Below are 18,204 nucleotides of genomic sequence, written 5' to 3'. Positions count from 1 at the left end.
AGAACCACCTGCATGATGACAAAAGCTTGCACTATGGAGAGTTCATCAATGACCTCACAAAGTACCTGGTGAGACGCAGACAGTGGATGCATGCGATCCTTTTTAGGTTTTCTTGGTTTGACTTCAGAACCAGTTTTGTTTCAATAACTTAAACAAATCAAAGCTAGATGTGGAGTCTGGACTTTCTTTAATGTCACTCGCTGAAATTCATTTTAGCATTAAAATGGTTTGTGTGGTTGTGGTTTTATGCTCAGTTTATGTTACTTGCTTGTAGATTCAGGACTTTCCTGGGATGCTGAATTTCTACCACATCTCAGTGATCCAGTTCTTCAAGAGCAACTGGTCTGAGGTCAGAGCAGCAGCTGCCATGTTTATAGGTACCAGTTCACTCTGAAACTTCACTCATCTTATAATGTTTAGTTTCTGAATATTTTGGCCCAAATTAAGCAAAGTTATGGCTCTGATTAATCTTTATGCTTGCAATCTTTACAAACTAACTTCAGCTACTGTTTGTTTGGTTGCATCATGCTTCTCAGCAACATGCCAGTTGAAATAGTTCAGAAATGTGCTGTTTTCTCTGTAATTATGTTTCCGTGTTTCATCAGGGTTCCTACTGAGTAATCTACAACAGGAGCACCTTTCCCACCTTAACATGGGCACGATCACCAAAGGTAAGATCAAGCACAACTTTTAGTCAGTCTCACTTCTGTGCTTATTGAGCTTCATGATTTGCATCCATTTACAGGTTTAGTGATGCTGCTCCAAGATCCAGATCCTGTGGTGAGGGTGAAGGCTGCTGAGGCCATGGGACATTTCCACTGTCACATGCACACAGACGGCAGACGTGTTTCCTTTAATCAGTAGTCGCTGCTTTCCACTGCGAAAATAATAATGTAAAATCAAATGATAAGTTAAAACTTTACTTTATAGGAAAAAATCTTCAACAAATGTGCACATCATGTTGGCATGTGGAGTCATCATGAATACTGAAACACATCTCTAAGTTTTATTAAACCAAAACAGGGAAAAAGTGCAAATTCAGGAGCCAGTCAGTCCCATGTCAGTTAATACATCATACCAGTAAAACACAAACATACACACACACACACACACACACACTTGTTCAGACACATGCACATAAAACAAGCAGTTAGCATCTTATTTTGACACTTAAACATGGCACTTGAAGAAAGGGTTCATTTTTAGTTATTTTAGTGACCAAGGACTGTGTTTGTAGCAGATATTTGTTTAATGTGATGATGCCAGAGATTTACTGTTTTATCAGTGAAATATATCATTTGTTTATAAATTTATTATTCCAAAGCTTCGGACACATTTGAATTGAAGTAAAAGTTTTGGGCTCATTTTTTTTAAATAGCTGTAGTTTCTTAAAATGATGCGTGCAATCCGTTGTTGTACAGGAGCTGGGTGTGGCTGGTAGCTGAAGTGCATCTGTGTGTGACTGTACCAACATTTCATGATGTTGTCAGGTTTAGATTCAGACAGTCTCTGTGAGAGGCACTTCCAGACGTCGTAGGCTTGTTTCCAGTGAACTACATATCATCCATTCGATCTGCTTTGAGTTTGTCTCCACTCAGCAGAAAATGCCAGACTTGTGGTGGAAAAGGTTGCAGGTGTGCAGTCGTGTTTCATACCATAGTTGTGTTCAGTAGGTCATCTCATTAACCAGCATAATCTGACAGTAGCTTGTTAGTAAATACTTTTGTGAACTTGCTTGTTTAGAAAACAGTTCTGATTAAACCGTAATTAAACTGTTTTATAATTCACTGCCAAATCGCTGCATGGGTCCCATCCGGGCGTGGACCCTCATAAGGTTTAAGCTCTATTCAACACACCACAGGAACCATTAGCCATGATCTGTTTGTACATGCATCCTAAATGCAGCAGGAATCAACACACCAGCTCATTATTCTGAGTTACGTGTTTTCTAGTGTTACTTATTTTAATCTAGGCTGCTAAAACGAGACCAACTCAGTTCCACAGACTTTAACCGTAACTTAGCAGCACTGTGGCTTAAAACAGTGTTGCTAAGCCTGAACCAGTGCCAAATGTCTTATTACAGCATTGTAAAGATGCTTTTAATGAATTTTCTCTAATCTTGAATGCATATATTTAAATTTCTTGAGTTTCTGTAGTTTTAGGCAACTTGTGGGGCCACTTAGCTTTCTGTACATATCAGTGTGTCGATGTATTGTTTAAGAATGTATTAACATTTAACTTGAATATTTATGCCTCCATATTGATCACTTTAAAGCCTGTTGAGGAGGCATGGAAAGTAGCCGCTTGCGTGTTTGGATTTATCTGGAAGGCGACAGCAGTGCGTTTCTCTAGAAGTATACCTCCAAATTTTGTGTTGCACTTTTAAGCTGTGACATGCAGCCACTGATCTGAGAGCTTCCAGAAAAAAAAAAAACCTCAGACAGCTTCCTTTAAATAGATGTGAGTCACAAGTTTTATGTTTGAATGGCACATTTACAGCTGGAGGAGCTCTGCTGTCAGGTCATCCCTCCCCGTATCCGTCCTGTTGTCGGGAAATCTCAGGAAGTTTGGGAGGAAATTTTAACATTGCACTAAGATCACAGTAGACACACACACACACACACACACACACACACACACACACACACACACACACACACACACACACACCTTAACATGTATGCCCATCACTCAAGACTTTACTTCCTATTGGATATTTGCTTGATGTCTCACAAATATCTAACAAGGTAAAAGGATGAGATGAGATATTTTATATCCAAATTATCAAAGAGGAAGCCTGGAGGGTCTCTAATTTTAGTAGTTGTTGGTGTAATTGTGCTTACAGCTGTGGTTTTTAAACATTACTGTAAGACAAATGTTTCTCCACAATCCAATTTCTTTATATTTTTTTTTTGTTTTTTAGGTTAATGTTTTCTTGCTAGCTAAGGTCTTCTGGTACTTTTAACACTATGGCCCGGTTTTCGTAAAACATTTAATAATTATTTGCTGTTTTTAAAGTTGGTTATGAACATACCACAAAATTTATTTTCTTTAACTTAACATGTTACATGATGTAAGATATCTTAATGTATCCAACGTGATGGTACAGCTGTTTCAGGAGGATCAGTGCATTGACGTGTGAATGTTTGCGTGTCTCTTTTCATTTGCTACTGGACCACAAGAGTATGGATGATGGCAATCAGTATGTTTTAAAATGAACAAATAAACAGACCCATTAAAGAACAATCTTTTCTTTTTCTTCAGCTCTCTACCACACTGAAAAACATAGAATTCTTTATTTCCCCAAGTGTGTAATCTTTTAGATGTTTTTAAGAAAAAGTTGTCCAAAAGAAGTTTTCTGTGTGTGTATGGATGCGGTGTAAAGAAAATCTACCGGAAAAGGGTCTCGAACTTTAAGTCTGAGTAACCATCTGAAACTGCAGTGAAAAAAAGGCAGTATGAATATTTTTCACCTCAGATTGACGCCACTGGCAGCCTGTCTGATGCAACCTGCCATTTGGATAGTTTCCAGACTCCTGCTCTGGTGTTTGGCAGGTATGTCTACGGATGTTTATTTAGGTCCCATTCATAAAGCATCTTAAATATGCTGCATTAATTTTTTTTCCCTTTTTCTTTTTCACTTAATTTTCAAAGTCTCAGAAAACAAATTTTAAAAGAAAACCATAAATTTCATGTCTGTGCACCTGTGAACAATCTGCGTTCTGTCCTTACTGACTTAATTTAGCTTCACTGTCATTCCAGCAGTTGCACAGGATGTCTGCAGTGTTTCTCTTGTGTATTGAAGCTTTTTGAGCAGCTTAAATATCCTGACAAGCTCGATGAACATTTACGTATAAATGCTGATGCAGAAATGTCTGCATCATGATGTGAATAGTAAAATGTTATGGGTCAGTTTTGTTTTTTTTGTTTTTTTCCAGCTGGAAAGGAGGCAGATGAATCAAAACTTGCTGCTGATTCTGCACAATTAATAGATTGTGTGTTCATGAAATCAAAAATCAAATGCAGGTACATTTATACTGCTTTATATTAGATTGACAGACAGGTTTATCCAATCATTAGCAATGCAGACAATTTAATGTCCAACATGGAATCTTGATTGTGTCAAATACAATAGACCTCGTTAAATTCATGTTCATTGTCATGGTGCAGAAATGTGTTTCGTATTTAAACTAGGAGACAATTTTAAAATAAATGATCCACAGTCCACTTTAGCTGGCACCTTTTACTGGCGTTAAACAATTAGGACTTAAGTTGACCAACTTAAGTCCTAGCTAAAGAGTCAGTCATGACAGGAAAAATCAACACTTTCACATTCGATGTTTGTTCATACAGGTCAAAATAAAATGATGCTTTCATGTTATATTGAACATCCTGGTAAAATACACCTCATGTTCCTGGAAAGATTTTTTCTTTGCTCCACCTCTGAATTACACTCAATCATCCCTACATAAAATGCTCACGATCCCACATCTGTGTCTCTGACACACAATTATCCCCAGTGACTCCATTTCGCGCTGATGACAGAAATGTGCTTTATTTTGATTTTGAGACTGAAAGTCGGCATAAATGTATTTATTACAGAGGTTTAAATTCATAATGTGTGAACATACAAAGAAACCATACTTTATCTATTCTGTATTACCTATTGAACTTGTCATCCTAACTTAATTGTGTCTGCCACTGAAGTTCAGTATTGCATTGATGAGACAACACACACGATGTGCTTTCGAAAAGACAAAGTAGGCTTTTTTTTTTTTTTTGCACTGGACATTTGTACCAGGATTGCCTTCTGTTGACTGCAACTGAAATAAAGTTTCATACCACGTCACACCTTTTGTTGTACACTTATCTGATGATGAAGTGAGGAAAAGCTGGGTTGTAGTGTACTGTGTGTGTATATTAAGATTCTCAATAATTGAGTCCAATTTACCGAAGAAACCTTGATGGAACACTGAAGTCCAATAAAATTCTAGTAAAATTAATTGGGTTAAAACATATTAAAGTCGTTTAAAACTTCCTTTTCTCACACAGTTCTTTTATTGTCCATAATATGAATTTCCTCAGTTATTTCAGACCTACTAATCTGTTCACTTTCTAAAGCTCGTCACGTCTCTCATTACATATCCCGCAACAAAGAAACTTGAATCCATCTCTGCAAGTTGCCGTGCAGCTGGGGCCTGATGGCAGTAGAGCGCCTCTCTTTTTCCCGTGTTAAACTCGCACACATCATCCAGCTTATTTACAAGAGCACTGATCTCAATTTGTTTAACACTCAAAATCCTCCCAGAACATGCACAATTCCTCTAGTCTGAGTGGTGCTTTTAGCAAGATGGTTTAATTCTATCAGTAATCATTAGTGGGGATGTAATGAGTTGCTTCGACTTTACTTCTGCTTTATCTTGTAATGTTTATGATATGAGATAATTTGGAAAGCACTCCTGGTGTTGATGTTTGGGTTCACAGATTGTGGGTCTTTGCTTATGATGCAAAACTCATTGCAGGGTTGTGTGAAATCAGCTTTTTTTTTTTTTCTTTTTTCAGCATTTTCAGCTTTGAATTGATGTGATGAAAATTAGGGGTAAAAATATAAATGAAATAAAATGCAGTGCCTCTATGGGGAGTATTCATACTCCTCTGCACTACGCCGTCCAAAGTCCATCCAGCCAAGGTAATCTCTGTCCTTTATCCTGTGGCTGGGGGCCACGGCTCTGCTGCTGAGGGAGGATCTGCTCTGAAAGGGAGACCCTGGAGAAGAAAAAAAAGTAAAGAGGTCAGTTTGACAGAACAATATTGTTCTACTTGACTATTCTCTGTAAGTAATGGTACGTAACTCCCAAATGAGAAATAAATCCTGCTGACTTGTGTTTCTATTTCTGTCGTGTATTCTTAAAGGCCAGTGAGCTCAGCAGCTTTACCCAGTGACACGCAGTGTTGACTTGAAAGACAAGCAGAGATGCGTGGTGACAGAGGGAGCAAATAGGGGCCAGGTAGGGAGACGTGCGAGGAAATGGCGGAGGGGACAGGCTGGTGGACAGAATCAGAGGAAACAGAAGTGGAGGAGACAGGGAGGAGGCATAGGACGATGGCGAGCGGAAGCAAGAGGGAGGTGGGAAATGCCAGATGGTGGGACATGAGCTCAGCATGAATGACAACAGACTACAGGAGGATGGATGTCAGGCAGCGAGAAATGTGTGTATAATGACACAAGATGACTTAAGGTAAAGAAGCAAGCTCCAGTTTCTCTCTTTGACTGTCTCTTCAATCTGCACATACTTTCAGCCAATCACCTTTCCTGGAGAGAAGTCTGGCCAGAAGTTGGCTCAGACTGTTTGGAGCATCTGCGTCGTCCTGGGGCTGCAGGTAGCGTGCAAACTGCCCTGATGGGGGCGCTGGAGCTGAGCGGGCCTGGCGCGTGTGGTTAGGTGAGGGGGCAGGTAGACTTTCTGTCACTACAGCTGTACTCTCAGCTCTCTGAAAAAGGAAAAACATTCATGGAATTATGCAAGTCTAAACAGAAAAATTTGACCACATCTATGAAATTTCTTTAAGTAAATGTTCACAAACAAAATATGGAAGCACTGCAAGTTTTATAAATCCCACATTTTCCTTTCACACTGCATGCATCAAAGTCTGACTGCTAAATGCTGATTCTTAGAAAGATTACATAGAAATTATGTTGCTTAGAGCATCTTACCATGGACTGTGAAGGCAGACTTAGCGAGCCACTGGACAAAGCAGCCAGGATAACACACACATAGATGCCTACATTCATGACTAAACAGACAGAAAAAAAGTGTTAAACACACACACAAAGTTCAAATAAATTTCCTCTTAATCTTTACCCTGCCTACGGCTTGACGAGCAGAGGAAAAATGACAGTCGGAAAGTAAGAGAACTTCCCCCAGTTCTTTGCAACAAATATGGCGTTTTGTTTTTTTTGCATTTTAACAGTTTTATTGTGGGGTGGGGGAAAAAAAAAAAAAGCCTGTGAGACTACACGTCAAGACTTGCGTCCAACTGGACTCCAGCAGTCCACTAACACCTTCCTATGATGTCCTCTACTGTTTCATGCTTGTGTTGTTCTTATTCTCATATGTTAGTTGCTTTGGATAAAAGCATCTGCTAAATGACTGTAGAATAGAATAAGTGTAAAAGCAGCAATAAATCCCTTTAAGTAGAGGAAGACGCATGAACCTGGGATCGTTCTGCTGGAACCGACAGCAAACATTTTGTCATTCGCTCTGCAAGACTGATGGAACAATTTAGCGTTTAAAGCACACACACACACACACACACACACACACACACACACACACACACACACACGTGTGCTTGCTTGGTGTTGCACAGGTAGGATGAGGACATATTGTCAGCATTAGCAAAATCCCAAAGGAAATGCAGCAATTACCCCTAATGTTTTAATTTTGCTCTGTGCTATGCTTTTATTATTTTTGGACAAGATTCAGATCATATTAACACAATCACTGAGTAAATAAAATTACATTTGTTTTCCCTTATGTCCAATTAGCTCCCTCATACAGAGCTCAAATCAAATATTACATTAAAGAATCAAATAACCTGAAATATTCCTCAAATAATCATTAGAATATCATGTGTAATGACATACATTTATTGAGGATACTGAAGGATAATATTTCATATGGTGTGTCAGACTAATTTGCTCATTTTCCAACATAGTCTTTATTTTTTTCATCAGTTTTGATAAATGATGCTTTGTAACAGCAGTCTTGCAGAGGGAAGAGGTCCAATTATAGCCAACACCAGTTGCTGGGAGGCTTTCAATCTCCAGTTATTGAAAAAGCTCAGTGTCTCAGTCAGATTCAGTGGTAATTTGCAGAACCGCCTGCTTCTGCAGAGCTCTCTATCTGAGCACATTTATTCACTAGGGGGTCTTTTCTCACTTGCTGTCACTGTACTTACTTTTGTTTGCTCTTTGTTAAATCTATACTGGGACAAATGGGAAACTCACAAATTGGAATTTAAATAGATGGTATGAAAAGCAGCATCTGCCTTCACGTGCATTTTATATAGCTGCACATAATATAGCTGACAAAATTATATCAAGTCAGAGAGACCTATTGCACTCAAATTGCTATATAGATACACAGTTGTATACACATGTTATATAGATAGAGAAACATAGGTACTATTATGCCCTTTGAACACAGGAGCATATTGAGAGGAATCATCAAACCAAATCAGTCTCCGAATTGAAGTCTGTCTAAAATTATCACCAACTATCACTACAACACTCCATTTGAATACTTTTGTTTAAACCAGCACAGTGGTGATGTAAATAGTCATTCTTTTAATGCTAATATAATCCCTGAAAGCAGCTGGTTATTATCCCTCATTCATTATTCAGGGGGCTGGTAATGATGAGGTACTGTGTGTGAAAGCCTCTCCTCTCTTCAACTGTCCAACACTCGTTGGGAATTTTTGTCTCCTATCAGTAGAGCTCTTTTTATCTTCATAATGATCTCATAATATGCATATAAACAACACTTAATGTAAAATGCAATAAACAAGCAGAGTTTAAGCACCAGAGAGAGAGAGAAAACTGACAGCATCTTCATTTAAACACAAAGTAAACTTAAATTCAACTTCAGGTGGTAAATTTAGCTATTTCTAATTTTGATATTTCTTATCTATTTATTATTATCACTTTTAGGGATAATTATATCATTAATGACACTAAATATTTTACTGCACCATCAGTTAACATTAAAATGTCTTCAATTGAAAATTTGGCTTATTTTTATGCTTTCTGCTGTTTCTGAATTTATACCCAATTTATAACCAATATAGCCCAAACATTAGAACATTTTTAAGAATTTAATAAAAATATCAGAATAAAATATCTACAGGGAAAAAAAAAAAAAAGAAAAGTAAAAGAAAAAAGTGAACTGAAAATGAAAAAGTGGAAATTCTCAGTTATGACGTGTTTAATGGTTTAGATGCAACAAAGCAGCAACAATGAGAACAAATACAGTAATTAAAGGAGAAAAAGCTGCAGAGCAATGTGTCTGTTCTTACCTGCAGTTTCTGGACAAGAGAGGATGATCTGAAGATGCTGAGCTTTGCTCCAACGTTGAGGCTGTAATAGAATGAGAGACGGGGGGGTGAAGCAATATTTAATACTCACCAAGAGGAAATGGGAGGGACCTGTACTGGTGGGAGGAGCTTGTTGTTGGCGCAGAAACTACCAGCACTGACGCCATTGAAGACGCAAATGTGCACACATGCTGAAAATGACACACACACACAAACAAGAAAAAAGATATATAAAAGACTAATTCAACTGATGGCACCACCTCACACACCTGGTTAAAAAGAAAAACACACACACACACACACACACACACACACACACACACACACACACACACACACACACTAAATCTGATGGGCTGAATGAGTGTTATCCAGTTACTGAAAGAGTCTAACGTCATTGATGCAGATTGTGCAACACACCTGGGTGAAGTGATGGTGGTCGAACCAACATGAGGAACATGTTTACATGCAGGAGATGCTCCGTAATTTCACAAAGTATTTTATCCTGGAGCTTCGTTCTCGTCTTGCTACCAATCATCCCAAAACGAGTTCTTTCTGAATCAGTGGGAAGTGAACCAGAATATATTTCTGAGACATTTGATAAAGCTGTGTGTGTGTGTGTCTGTCTCATGTGCAGCCACATATCCAAATAAAATTTAAAAAAAAAAAAAGCTCTGAATACAACCTGGTTTTTCCATTCAAAGGCTCAGAGATTCGACAATTAAATCACTAAAAACATTCAAGCACATTTTGATAATTATGAGTCTGTTATGGTAACTGTGATATTACTGTCTAAGCTAATGTGTGTGTGTGTATATATATATATATATATATATATATATATATATATATATATATATATATATATATATATATATATATATATATATAATTTCTGACTTCCATAAAAAATACAGAAGCCAGTCCAAATGCACGTGTTCCTGTGGGGGAAGAAAAAAAAGCTATCAGCGTATTAAAACATGCAGCTAGTGGTTATAAGATAGAGTTAGACTGCTGTTGGTGAAGCTAAAACAGAGATGTTAGCAATGTGAAAAGAAATTAGTACATTTACTAAACGTAACTCTGGAATAAAAACAGTCATACTGATATAAAAGGACTGGCTGTAGCCTGCTTTTGCCCTGCATGTCTCCTTTTTGTGGCATCCTACAAGAAACACATGGGGGCAATGTTTGCACCAGTATATAAATATTCATTTCAGTTGTATTTTCCTCTTTCATATTGCAAATATGGCCAGTAGAGCCCTTTAAGTTTCAATTATTTTGTTGTTTTCACCAGGTGTAGAGTAATAGTCCAGAGTTCTGGTTTTTCCTGACAACAGAAGTGTGTTTGATACATGCTTGGTCACAAAAAACAAACAAAAAAAAAATTATATAAAAAAAAACTTATTGGTACTGGTGAGACCTTTTTTGCCTCCCAGTACAACCTTTAAATAGATATAGGTCATTAAAAATTTCTTTTCAGCTGCAGCTTTGTGTATTGATTTGAAGGCGTGTAAAATACTTTGATGTAATGCAGTTTAAACAGGGTTTGTTTGAATAAACCTGTGATATCTTTTCATTATGTTATTTTATACATTATGATGATTTTTAATGTGAATGCCCCCATGGGCATCATTGAGATACTGTTCGGCCATTTTTATTATTATTCCCCCAAACTTTGCTGCGCTACTCCTCCTGCGCTGTTCAGGTCACTTCAGTCGTTTACATCTCAAACCCTGCAGCTCCTTCGGGAGATGTGTGCTACGACCTTTGTCGTTTCAAATCTTTGTAGTTTTTGAGATATTTAGCGTTATGTAAAAAAAAAACAAAAAAAAAAAACAATTCAGCCTTGTGATAGGATGAAAGTCTTTTCAAACCCACTGTGCATTGGACGTTGCAAAAATTTCGCTCGGTGATCGGTCAGTTTTTGCATAATGAACTGAAAACAGCTTCAACAGGGTTTTGGAGCTCTGCACCAGTCCTGCAAAACGTTTGCCACACTACTCCTACACCTTTTGCCTCACTTCAACCATTCAAATATCAAACTGTTCAGCTCATTCGGGAGATACGTGCTATGACTTTTGGTCTTTCTAACATGTAAGCTTTTCAAGTTGTTCACATTTTTGCCAAATGTTAAAATCCTCTCCAGTGATTGGACAAAACGGAAGTCAGCTCAGCGATTGGTCCATTTTGTGCACCGGTATACAGGTACACATTCAAGGCACGGGGTCAAATGCAGCATTTAACATATAGCTCCATTATTTGGTTTGACGGTTGTTGCTTGTGTGATGGCGGGCAGTTCTGCAGGCTGTTCAATGTGAACCGTTGGTCTCAGCTGCGCACTTCGAGGAGCAAAGGAATTTATTTGCAAATATCCCAGTTAAATATGAAGGATTTGTTCCAACAATGCTCCCTGCAACATTTCAACACTTTGATAAATCTTAAACACATTTTAAAAAGTTTTTCACACTGAACAAAGTCTCACATCTTCACTGGACTTTAGTTGAACCTTGCACATGTTTTTACAATCCCGCTACTTACACCCTGTTAGGTGGAAAGAAAGGCAATTGGAAAAAATTGCAATGCTTTTTCTAGGGTACAACTAAGAGTGCTAGTGGTGTATTGAGTGAAGTCACTGTGCTTCAATACAGGAGTCCATGGGTTCAATCCTGATGTCGGGCAATTAGAAATTTAGGTCAGTTACTTTTTGCTTTATTTTTTTTTTCCAATTTCTTTCGCTCATGCAATTTCATTTCAATCACTCAGCATAGTTCAATAAAGGGGCATTCACATTTGCTATTATTTCAATAATAGCTGTTTTATAGTTATTATCATCATCATCTATTCTTAACCTTTTATTAGTTTGTAAAAGATAAACAAAGTAGCATTGTCATGACATTTCCCTCATCTGGTGAAGCAGCTGCCCCACATGCTCCTCGGGGCTGGCCTGGTTTAAACCCTGTCATCCCATCTATCGGGTGTCCTACCAGCCAGCTTTTCCATGAAGGTAGCAGTTTTATTTAGCAAGTAAGAGTAAAACATCTGACTCAAACAGGAGGATAAAGAAGTTGCTGGACTACCTGTCCTGTTTCTAACATAAAGCCACAATAAACTTGATTGTTAGATTGAATTAACTTACCTGTCCAGCCAAACACTGCAACATCCATGTCAGTTTTGAAGTCCCTCTCCCTCACGAATTGTCTCCATCTTGTAAATGTTACATTGATGTAGACTCTGGTTGTTATTTCTTGGCTATATTTTCCTCCCTCTGAATGAGCAAAGAGTATGGATGGCCCTCCATTTCAATGGAAAACAGCAAGCTGAATTGAATAATATACTCGTGCCACACCTGTTCCCTGTTAACTAATTATCTCCCTCCCAATCTGTTAGCAGCGGTGGAGATACCAGCTGTTGCCATTAGCTGCCTTGCCCCAATATGACGACAGCAATACAGATAATACTTAAATATATAACTTAATTAAAACTCTTAAACCAAAAACTTGGGGGCAAAGGAAACAATTAAGTCCCTCTGTCCACTTTCACAAACACACTGGGATTCACTGCTAAAACACGTGCCAACAAGTTTGTCCCTTTTCAGCTACCATGTGCAAAGATGGTGATGCAACACTGCAGCCTTCTGTTGGCTGAGCAGTCACCTTTATATTTATGAATAACTCATTCTCAGCTTCAAGAACATTTTCATTTGGATGCAATTGTGATTTGACTTTGGTAAAATATGTATTTACAAAAACAATACTTTATCTTATCCATGAAAAAGCCAAATTAGGCTTCACTTTTAATATCTGATTTGTGACTGTTTCACAAAGGTAATTTTGTTCCCCTATGGATTTTTTTTATGTCTAATAGCATTGTGACATCTTAAAGGAGAAATTGATTGCACTCGACCCAATCTGAAACAGTTCTCTGATACATCAAACTTTGGAGTTCTGTTTTGGTAAAGGGGGTTCATAATTTGAGTGTAGCTGCCTCTCTCTCAGCCACCTTGACAGCACTACTCAGGTGTCGCTTCGTTCCAGACAGCTCATTTTCCCTCTGATTCTGGGAATTTATGCAGAAAAGCTTCTTCCATCTGACTGGCCACAGCTCCTCCTGTTTCCTGTAAGGCTGAAGACGGGAGGGGCAAGCAAACCCAACACAGACATAGGCAGTGTTGAGGACTTAATAGTTTATGACATCATGAAAATGGAGATTTTAAAACGAGTTGTTTAGACGCTTAATTTTTACAGTCCGCTAAAACCTAATTAGTCCCTGGGTTGTTTCTATAGGAGTTTTTTTTGTCTGTTAGTGACCTAAAACATCGCACGAGACAATTCTAAGCAATTAGGAAAGTGATTTTTGCATGCAATATCCTCTAACTATTTCACATTCTGTGGTGAGACTGGGTTAAAAATACAGGTTCACGAAATAAAAGTTATTAAAAATGAGAGTTTTAACTTCCAAAATATATATGTCTGACAGAGACTTTGAGCTCTTCATTCATCAGGTTGGACATATCTGAACAGCCTGAAGAGACATTTACGTGCTGTGTGTAACAGAATTCAAGGTCAGACAATAAAAGAAAGTTTTGAACAAACTTTCCTCTTTTGTGTTGAATGACAATCTCTGAAATGTCAGAAAAAGTTCCAGTCAGATGTTTCTTTTGTCATTTGAGGCTAAACAATTCATAGTTTCTGAGCCACACTCTGAAACTAGTCTCTGAGGCTGCTGCACATTGACTATGAAAATAAAACAACATCAATTAATCATTGCTCAACTTCTTTATTCCCATCACGTTAGACCACAGTAACATATGGCCATATGATGTAAAGTGAAACTCAAACAGAAATAAAACTTATGATTAAGACAAAGGAAAAGCAGAAATGGAAGGACCAAACCCTGATTTCTCTGCAGAGAATGAAGACTTGTTCATTCATCCGGCTGCAGTATTTAAAAACAAAGATTTTCAATTTTCAGCCCTGGACAACTTAAACTTCCCAAAACTCAAGAAAGGAAGAAAAGTGATATTAATCTGTCATGAAATATCACATATTTGGAGCTGCATCTGGCCTCCACGCAGGAAGTTTAAATAGTTACTTTAACAGTAAGCAGGGATCACCAACCCAGATCATCGAGGACTGTTGTCCTGCAGGTTTTCCAAGTGTCCTCGCTGCACCACACCTGACTCAAATCAATGCATTTAGCAGACTATTGCAGAGCTTGTCTATGTCTGAGTCAGATGTGTTCCAGCAGGAACACTTGGAAAACCTGCAGGACACCAGTCCTTGAGGACCAGGGTTGGGGGTCCTTGATACCTGCACATTGTACTGTGTATGTAACCTGTTTTTTCATACTGCTGTAGTCTTAAGAAAACCAGTCTTGTAATACCTGATAACCTGACTCTAATAGGCGTCTAAATGTGCTTTTATGTATAAAATCAACTCAACACAAACAGAAAAGGACAAAAATTATGCAGGGAAAACCATTTAGCCTGTTATTAATGAACTCAGCAAGTAGTGTAGTTGAATTTGACTGTTTTCTCATCAGCTGTTTAACTTTTTACAGGAAAAACACAAAACAACAACTCATGCTTCTCTTCAGACCAACAAGAACAGCACAGCTTCACTGAAGTTAAAGATGATTTTTTCTTTAGAAACCTGACTGAATGATTCCTGCTCCTCCTTGCTGCAAACAGTGTGGTAAATTCCATGAAATGTTAGTTATTCATTGCTTCACGATGGCTCCCCATGTTGTTTTTACCTTTTCCACTAGCTAATCCTGCAGGCTTCTTTTTTTCTAAATCTAATCCGTTGTGCCTGAGATCTCAAGGCTGCATTTGGTCAAACAGACAACTGATGTGAAACCATCTAATCCGCCCTCCTCCTGCAGGATTTCATTAGAGAAGCAAAGCTGTGAACCTCAGACAGTTCTGCCTTTGATTTGGGGGTGAGAAGATGAATGTAAATTGAAAATACAACAGGGTATAAAAATTTAAATAAACATGAAACTTAATTTCTTTTTTTTTTTTTTTGTGGGATTTGGCTCAATCTGTATCTCTGTTACCTGGAACCTCACGAGGGTTACAAGATCCTGTCAGCAAATGTCACTTCCTCTTAACATTACATGTTTATTTACATCAAATTGCATCATATCTACTTGGCAGAGGTTCAGAAGAACCGTCTCCTGTCCCCGTGGGCGTCAGGTAGTTCAGACTACACGGTGCAAGTGAGGTATGAAACTAAACCCACACGCCCTTCAATTAATGAGCCGCTTGGCTTCCCCCTTCACTATCTTTTGCACTCATTACATTTAGAGCGGGAATTAGCAGGTTAAAAGCACCTTTTCAAATGAATTTGGCATCTGAAACCTTTAAGTGCTGGTCTTTGCTGCATCAGAAATCATTGCCGCCATCTTTGGTACCACAGATGCAACGGGCAGCTAAACTGAACTAAACACTTGCGCACACAAACACAAGTTAACATAATGGACCAGCAAAGAGAACAGAAACCAAGAGGTATAAATGCAGGAAAACCAAACAAGACACAGGTGTGGTGAATGAATTAAACGAGACCAGGTGAATCTAATGAACAGGAACAAAGGCTGAAGAAGAAGGGAACTAAACATGGAAGACCAGAACTAAAGAGACAAAACTAAAAATACAAAACACACGTCATGACACGTTTGTTTTACTATATCCCACAACGCTGCTGCAGGAACGGAGAGGATGCTTCACCTACCTGCTGTGTATTCAGCTTCAGCTGCAGTCAGGAGTTGAAGTTTCCTACCCATGTTGTGACTGAAACAAACCTGACAGACTTTTTGCTGATTATTTGTTGATTTTGTTGCCCTTCATAGGAGATGTAGATGTTAGGCTCCATGTACTGATGTGTACTTGTGTTTGTTTCTCAGCTATCGATCCACTTGTGTCACATCAATGCAACTTTAGCATTTTCTTATGATGCTTGCTTTAGTTATTTACCATGCTGATTTATGCAGTGGTGAATTATTACCAGTGTGTGAATTTCAGGCTTACATGGTTCCCTTGAGGTTGCTGGGCAATTAGCTTTTGCAAGATGATTGCTGATGGCTCGATGTAAAGTGAGGCCTGAGTAAGGAGTGTATGTGGGCATTGTTATTTTATTATCTACAAATGATTCAGATAAGCATTTCAAGACATTGCTTTGACAACCATATTCACATTTTCACACTAAACGATATGAAACAGATTTACTCAGTGTGGATGACTTGTGTCATTGTGTGTTTAATTATGTAATCATGTTAAAATATATTATCTATACATTTCAAACTCTTAGCCATAACCATTAAGTGAGAGGAAACTCTAGAAAAGAGGAACAGACAGAAAAATGGTAGAAAAATAAACAGACTGGTGAAAGGTAATTGAAAACCAAGATTCAACCTAGATCTCTCGCTTGAAGTCAGGGGCTTAAGAGCTTGTGAAGGATGAGACCTGAATTTTGTGAAAACTTCATCAGTACCTCGACTTTAGAGAAGCAAAACACAGAATTTTAGACTTTTTGTTGTGATGACGCTCCATATTTTTCTGTGCACCACTATTTTACCATTTTTCTTGTATTAGTTATCAACCCTCTGGTTCAGGAATTATTTAAAAAGAGCAATGCCATATTTTTTTGCATGCAATATTTTACGCCTACAAAACAGGATAAATTTTAACCCCACCTCTCCAACACACACATACACACACACACACACACACACACACACACACACACACACTCAGTTATCATGAAAGTCAGCCTGACCTACTGAACCTAAAAAAAAATTCTGTAGACATGTTTATTTCTGCTGTAAAGTTGACCTTTTTTACATGGGACTCTATGCGAATTTGTTCTGTTTTGGAGCCCCTAGTGGATGAAGGGGGAACTGGAACTTTTGGTACTTCCACACAGGCTGCACTCTTGATTGCCAGAAGTTGCCACTTGGGTTTTGATAACTGTCAAATCATCCACCCTCACGCTATTAGTCCCCCTCTAGCTCCACCTCTTTGTCTATTTTTGTAATTTCCAGGAGCAGAACCGACAGGTTACGTCACGGAGGCCATGTCCATCTTTTATATTGCCGATGGTATGAATACACCAGATTTTTTATGATGACAGAATTTACCTGAAATGCACAACAACCTCTACAGGTGCACATGTACAACTGTTCAGTAGTTATTGTATGATATGCTGTTCTCTAAAAATGTGATTAACAACAACAAATGAAGTGTCTGAACCACTAAATGTTCTGGTTTAATGACTACTTGTATTTAAATTGCGCTCAACATGATACTGTTCACATTTAGACATTATCAGACCAAGACGTCTCACCAATCACATGACAAGTTATTGATACATCCACATTTTATGTTGCAGCATACCCACCACTGATAGTAGCTTTTGTTTCAATAAACAGTTTTAAGATGAAAGAATTGGCATAAAATGATTGCTATTTTTTTTTTTCAAATATTGAATTTGTCTGGGGTTTTTTTTAGGTATTAGTTATAATGAAGTTGACAAACATGAACTTCTAAAAAGGTAAACACTGTTAGGTACACCTTACGTTAATGTGCATCATGAGAATACATTCAGCAGGAATTAAAAATAAATCATTCTCTGTCTTTCTGAATACCCAAACAAGGAGCTATTCACAAGCCTGCAGCAGGTAACTATGCAGGAGTTGTCAGAGACGACGCCTGGCCACTGCTGCAGCTACACAAGGAGCACATCCATGTATTCTGTCTCACCTCCTCCCTGTGGTGAGTCATGGTACTTGAATTAATTGCAGTGTTGTGTGGGTCTGAAACCTCTTCAGTAAATGGATCCTCTTTTCTGCTCCAATCAAGTCTGTTCACCATTGTCAGACATTTAAAGAAGGTTGGTGGCAGACTCAACACAATGTGTGTGTGTGTGTGTGTGTGTGTGTGTGTGTGTGTGTGTGTGTGTGTGTGTGTGTGTGTGTGTGTGTGTATGGGGGTGGGGGGGGGGTGGCTTATAGAATATTAATAAGTTTATTAAGAAACATTTTTATCACCCTTGCAAATCCAAATGCTTCAAAGCAATGATAATTGTACAATCCATTTTGCCACTGGGGA

The 18,204-nt window shown here is 38.2% G+C and overlaps 2 protein-coding genes across 2 annotated transcripts in view; one reads left to right on the top strand and one right to left on the bottom strand.

Annotated features, from left to right (window-relative positions):
- The window catches only part of mroh1 (maestro heat-like repeat family member 1), a 25,278-nt gene extending 23,410 nt beyond the window's left edge, over positions 1 to 1,868 (top strand). Inside the window, exons 42-45 of the mRNA XM_079240850.1 lie at positions 1 to 68; positions 275 to 377; positions 606 to 671; positions 746 to 1,868. The exon at positions 1 to 68 is cut by the window's left edge and continues 67 nt beyond it. Coding sequence (XP_079096976.1) covers positions 1 to 68; positions 275 to 377; positions 606 to 671; positions 746 to 864 — 356 coding nt within the window. The 3' untranslated portion in view covers positions 865 to 1,868. The remainder of the gene's footprint in view (positions 69 to 274; positions 378 to 605; positions 672 to 745) is intronic.
- A 3,764-nt stretch (positions 1,869 to 5,632) lies between these two features.
- Positions 5,633 to 9,136, bottom strand: ccka (cholecystokinin a; the record flags this gene model as incomplete). Its single annotated transcript, XM_079240223.1, has 4 exons — positions 9,079 to 9,136; positions 6,716 to 6,795; positions 6,309 to 6,492; positions 5,633 to 5,766 (listed from the first exon to the last, which is right to left on the bottom strand). Exons 2-4 carry the CDS (start codon positions 6,791 to 6,793, stop codon positions 5,633 to 5,635), a joined length of 396 nt encoding a protein of 131 aa, XP_079096349.1. The 5' UTR covers positions 6,794 to 6,795; positions 9,079 to 9,136.
- Positions 9,137 to 18,204: the final 9,068 nt, after the last annotated feature.

This window comes from Telmatherina bonti, assembly GCF_933228915.1.
Source record: "Telmatherina bonti genome assembly, chromosome: 5".
In the NCBI taxonomy this organism is placed as follows: domain Eukaryota; kingdom Metazoa; phylum Chordata; class Actinopteri; order Atheriniformes; family Telmatherinidae; genus Telmatherina; species Telmatherina bonti.
The sequence above is the reverse complement of the archived record's forward strand: the minus strand, read 5'-3'. Positions and strand labels throughout refer to the sequence as shown.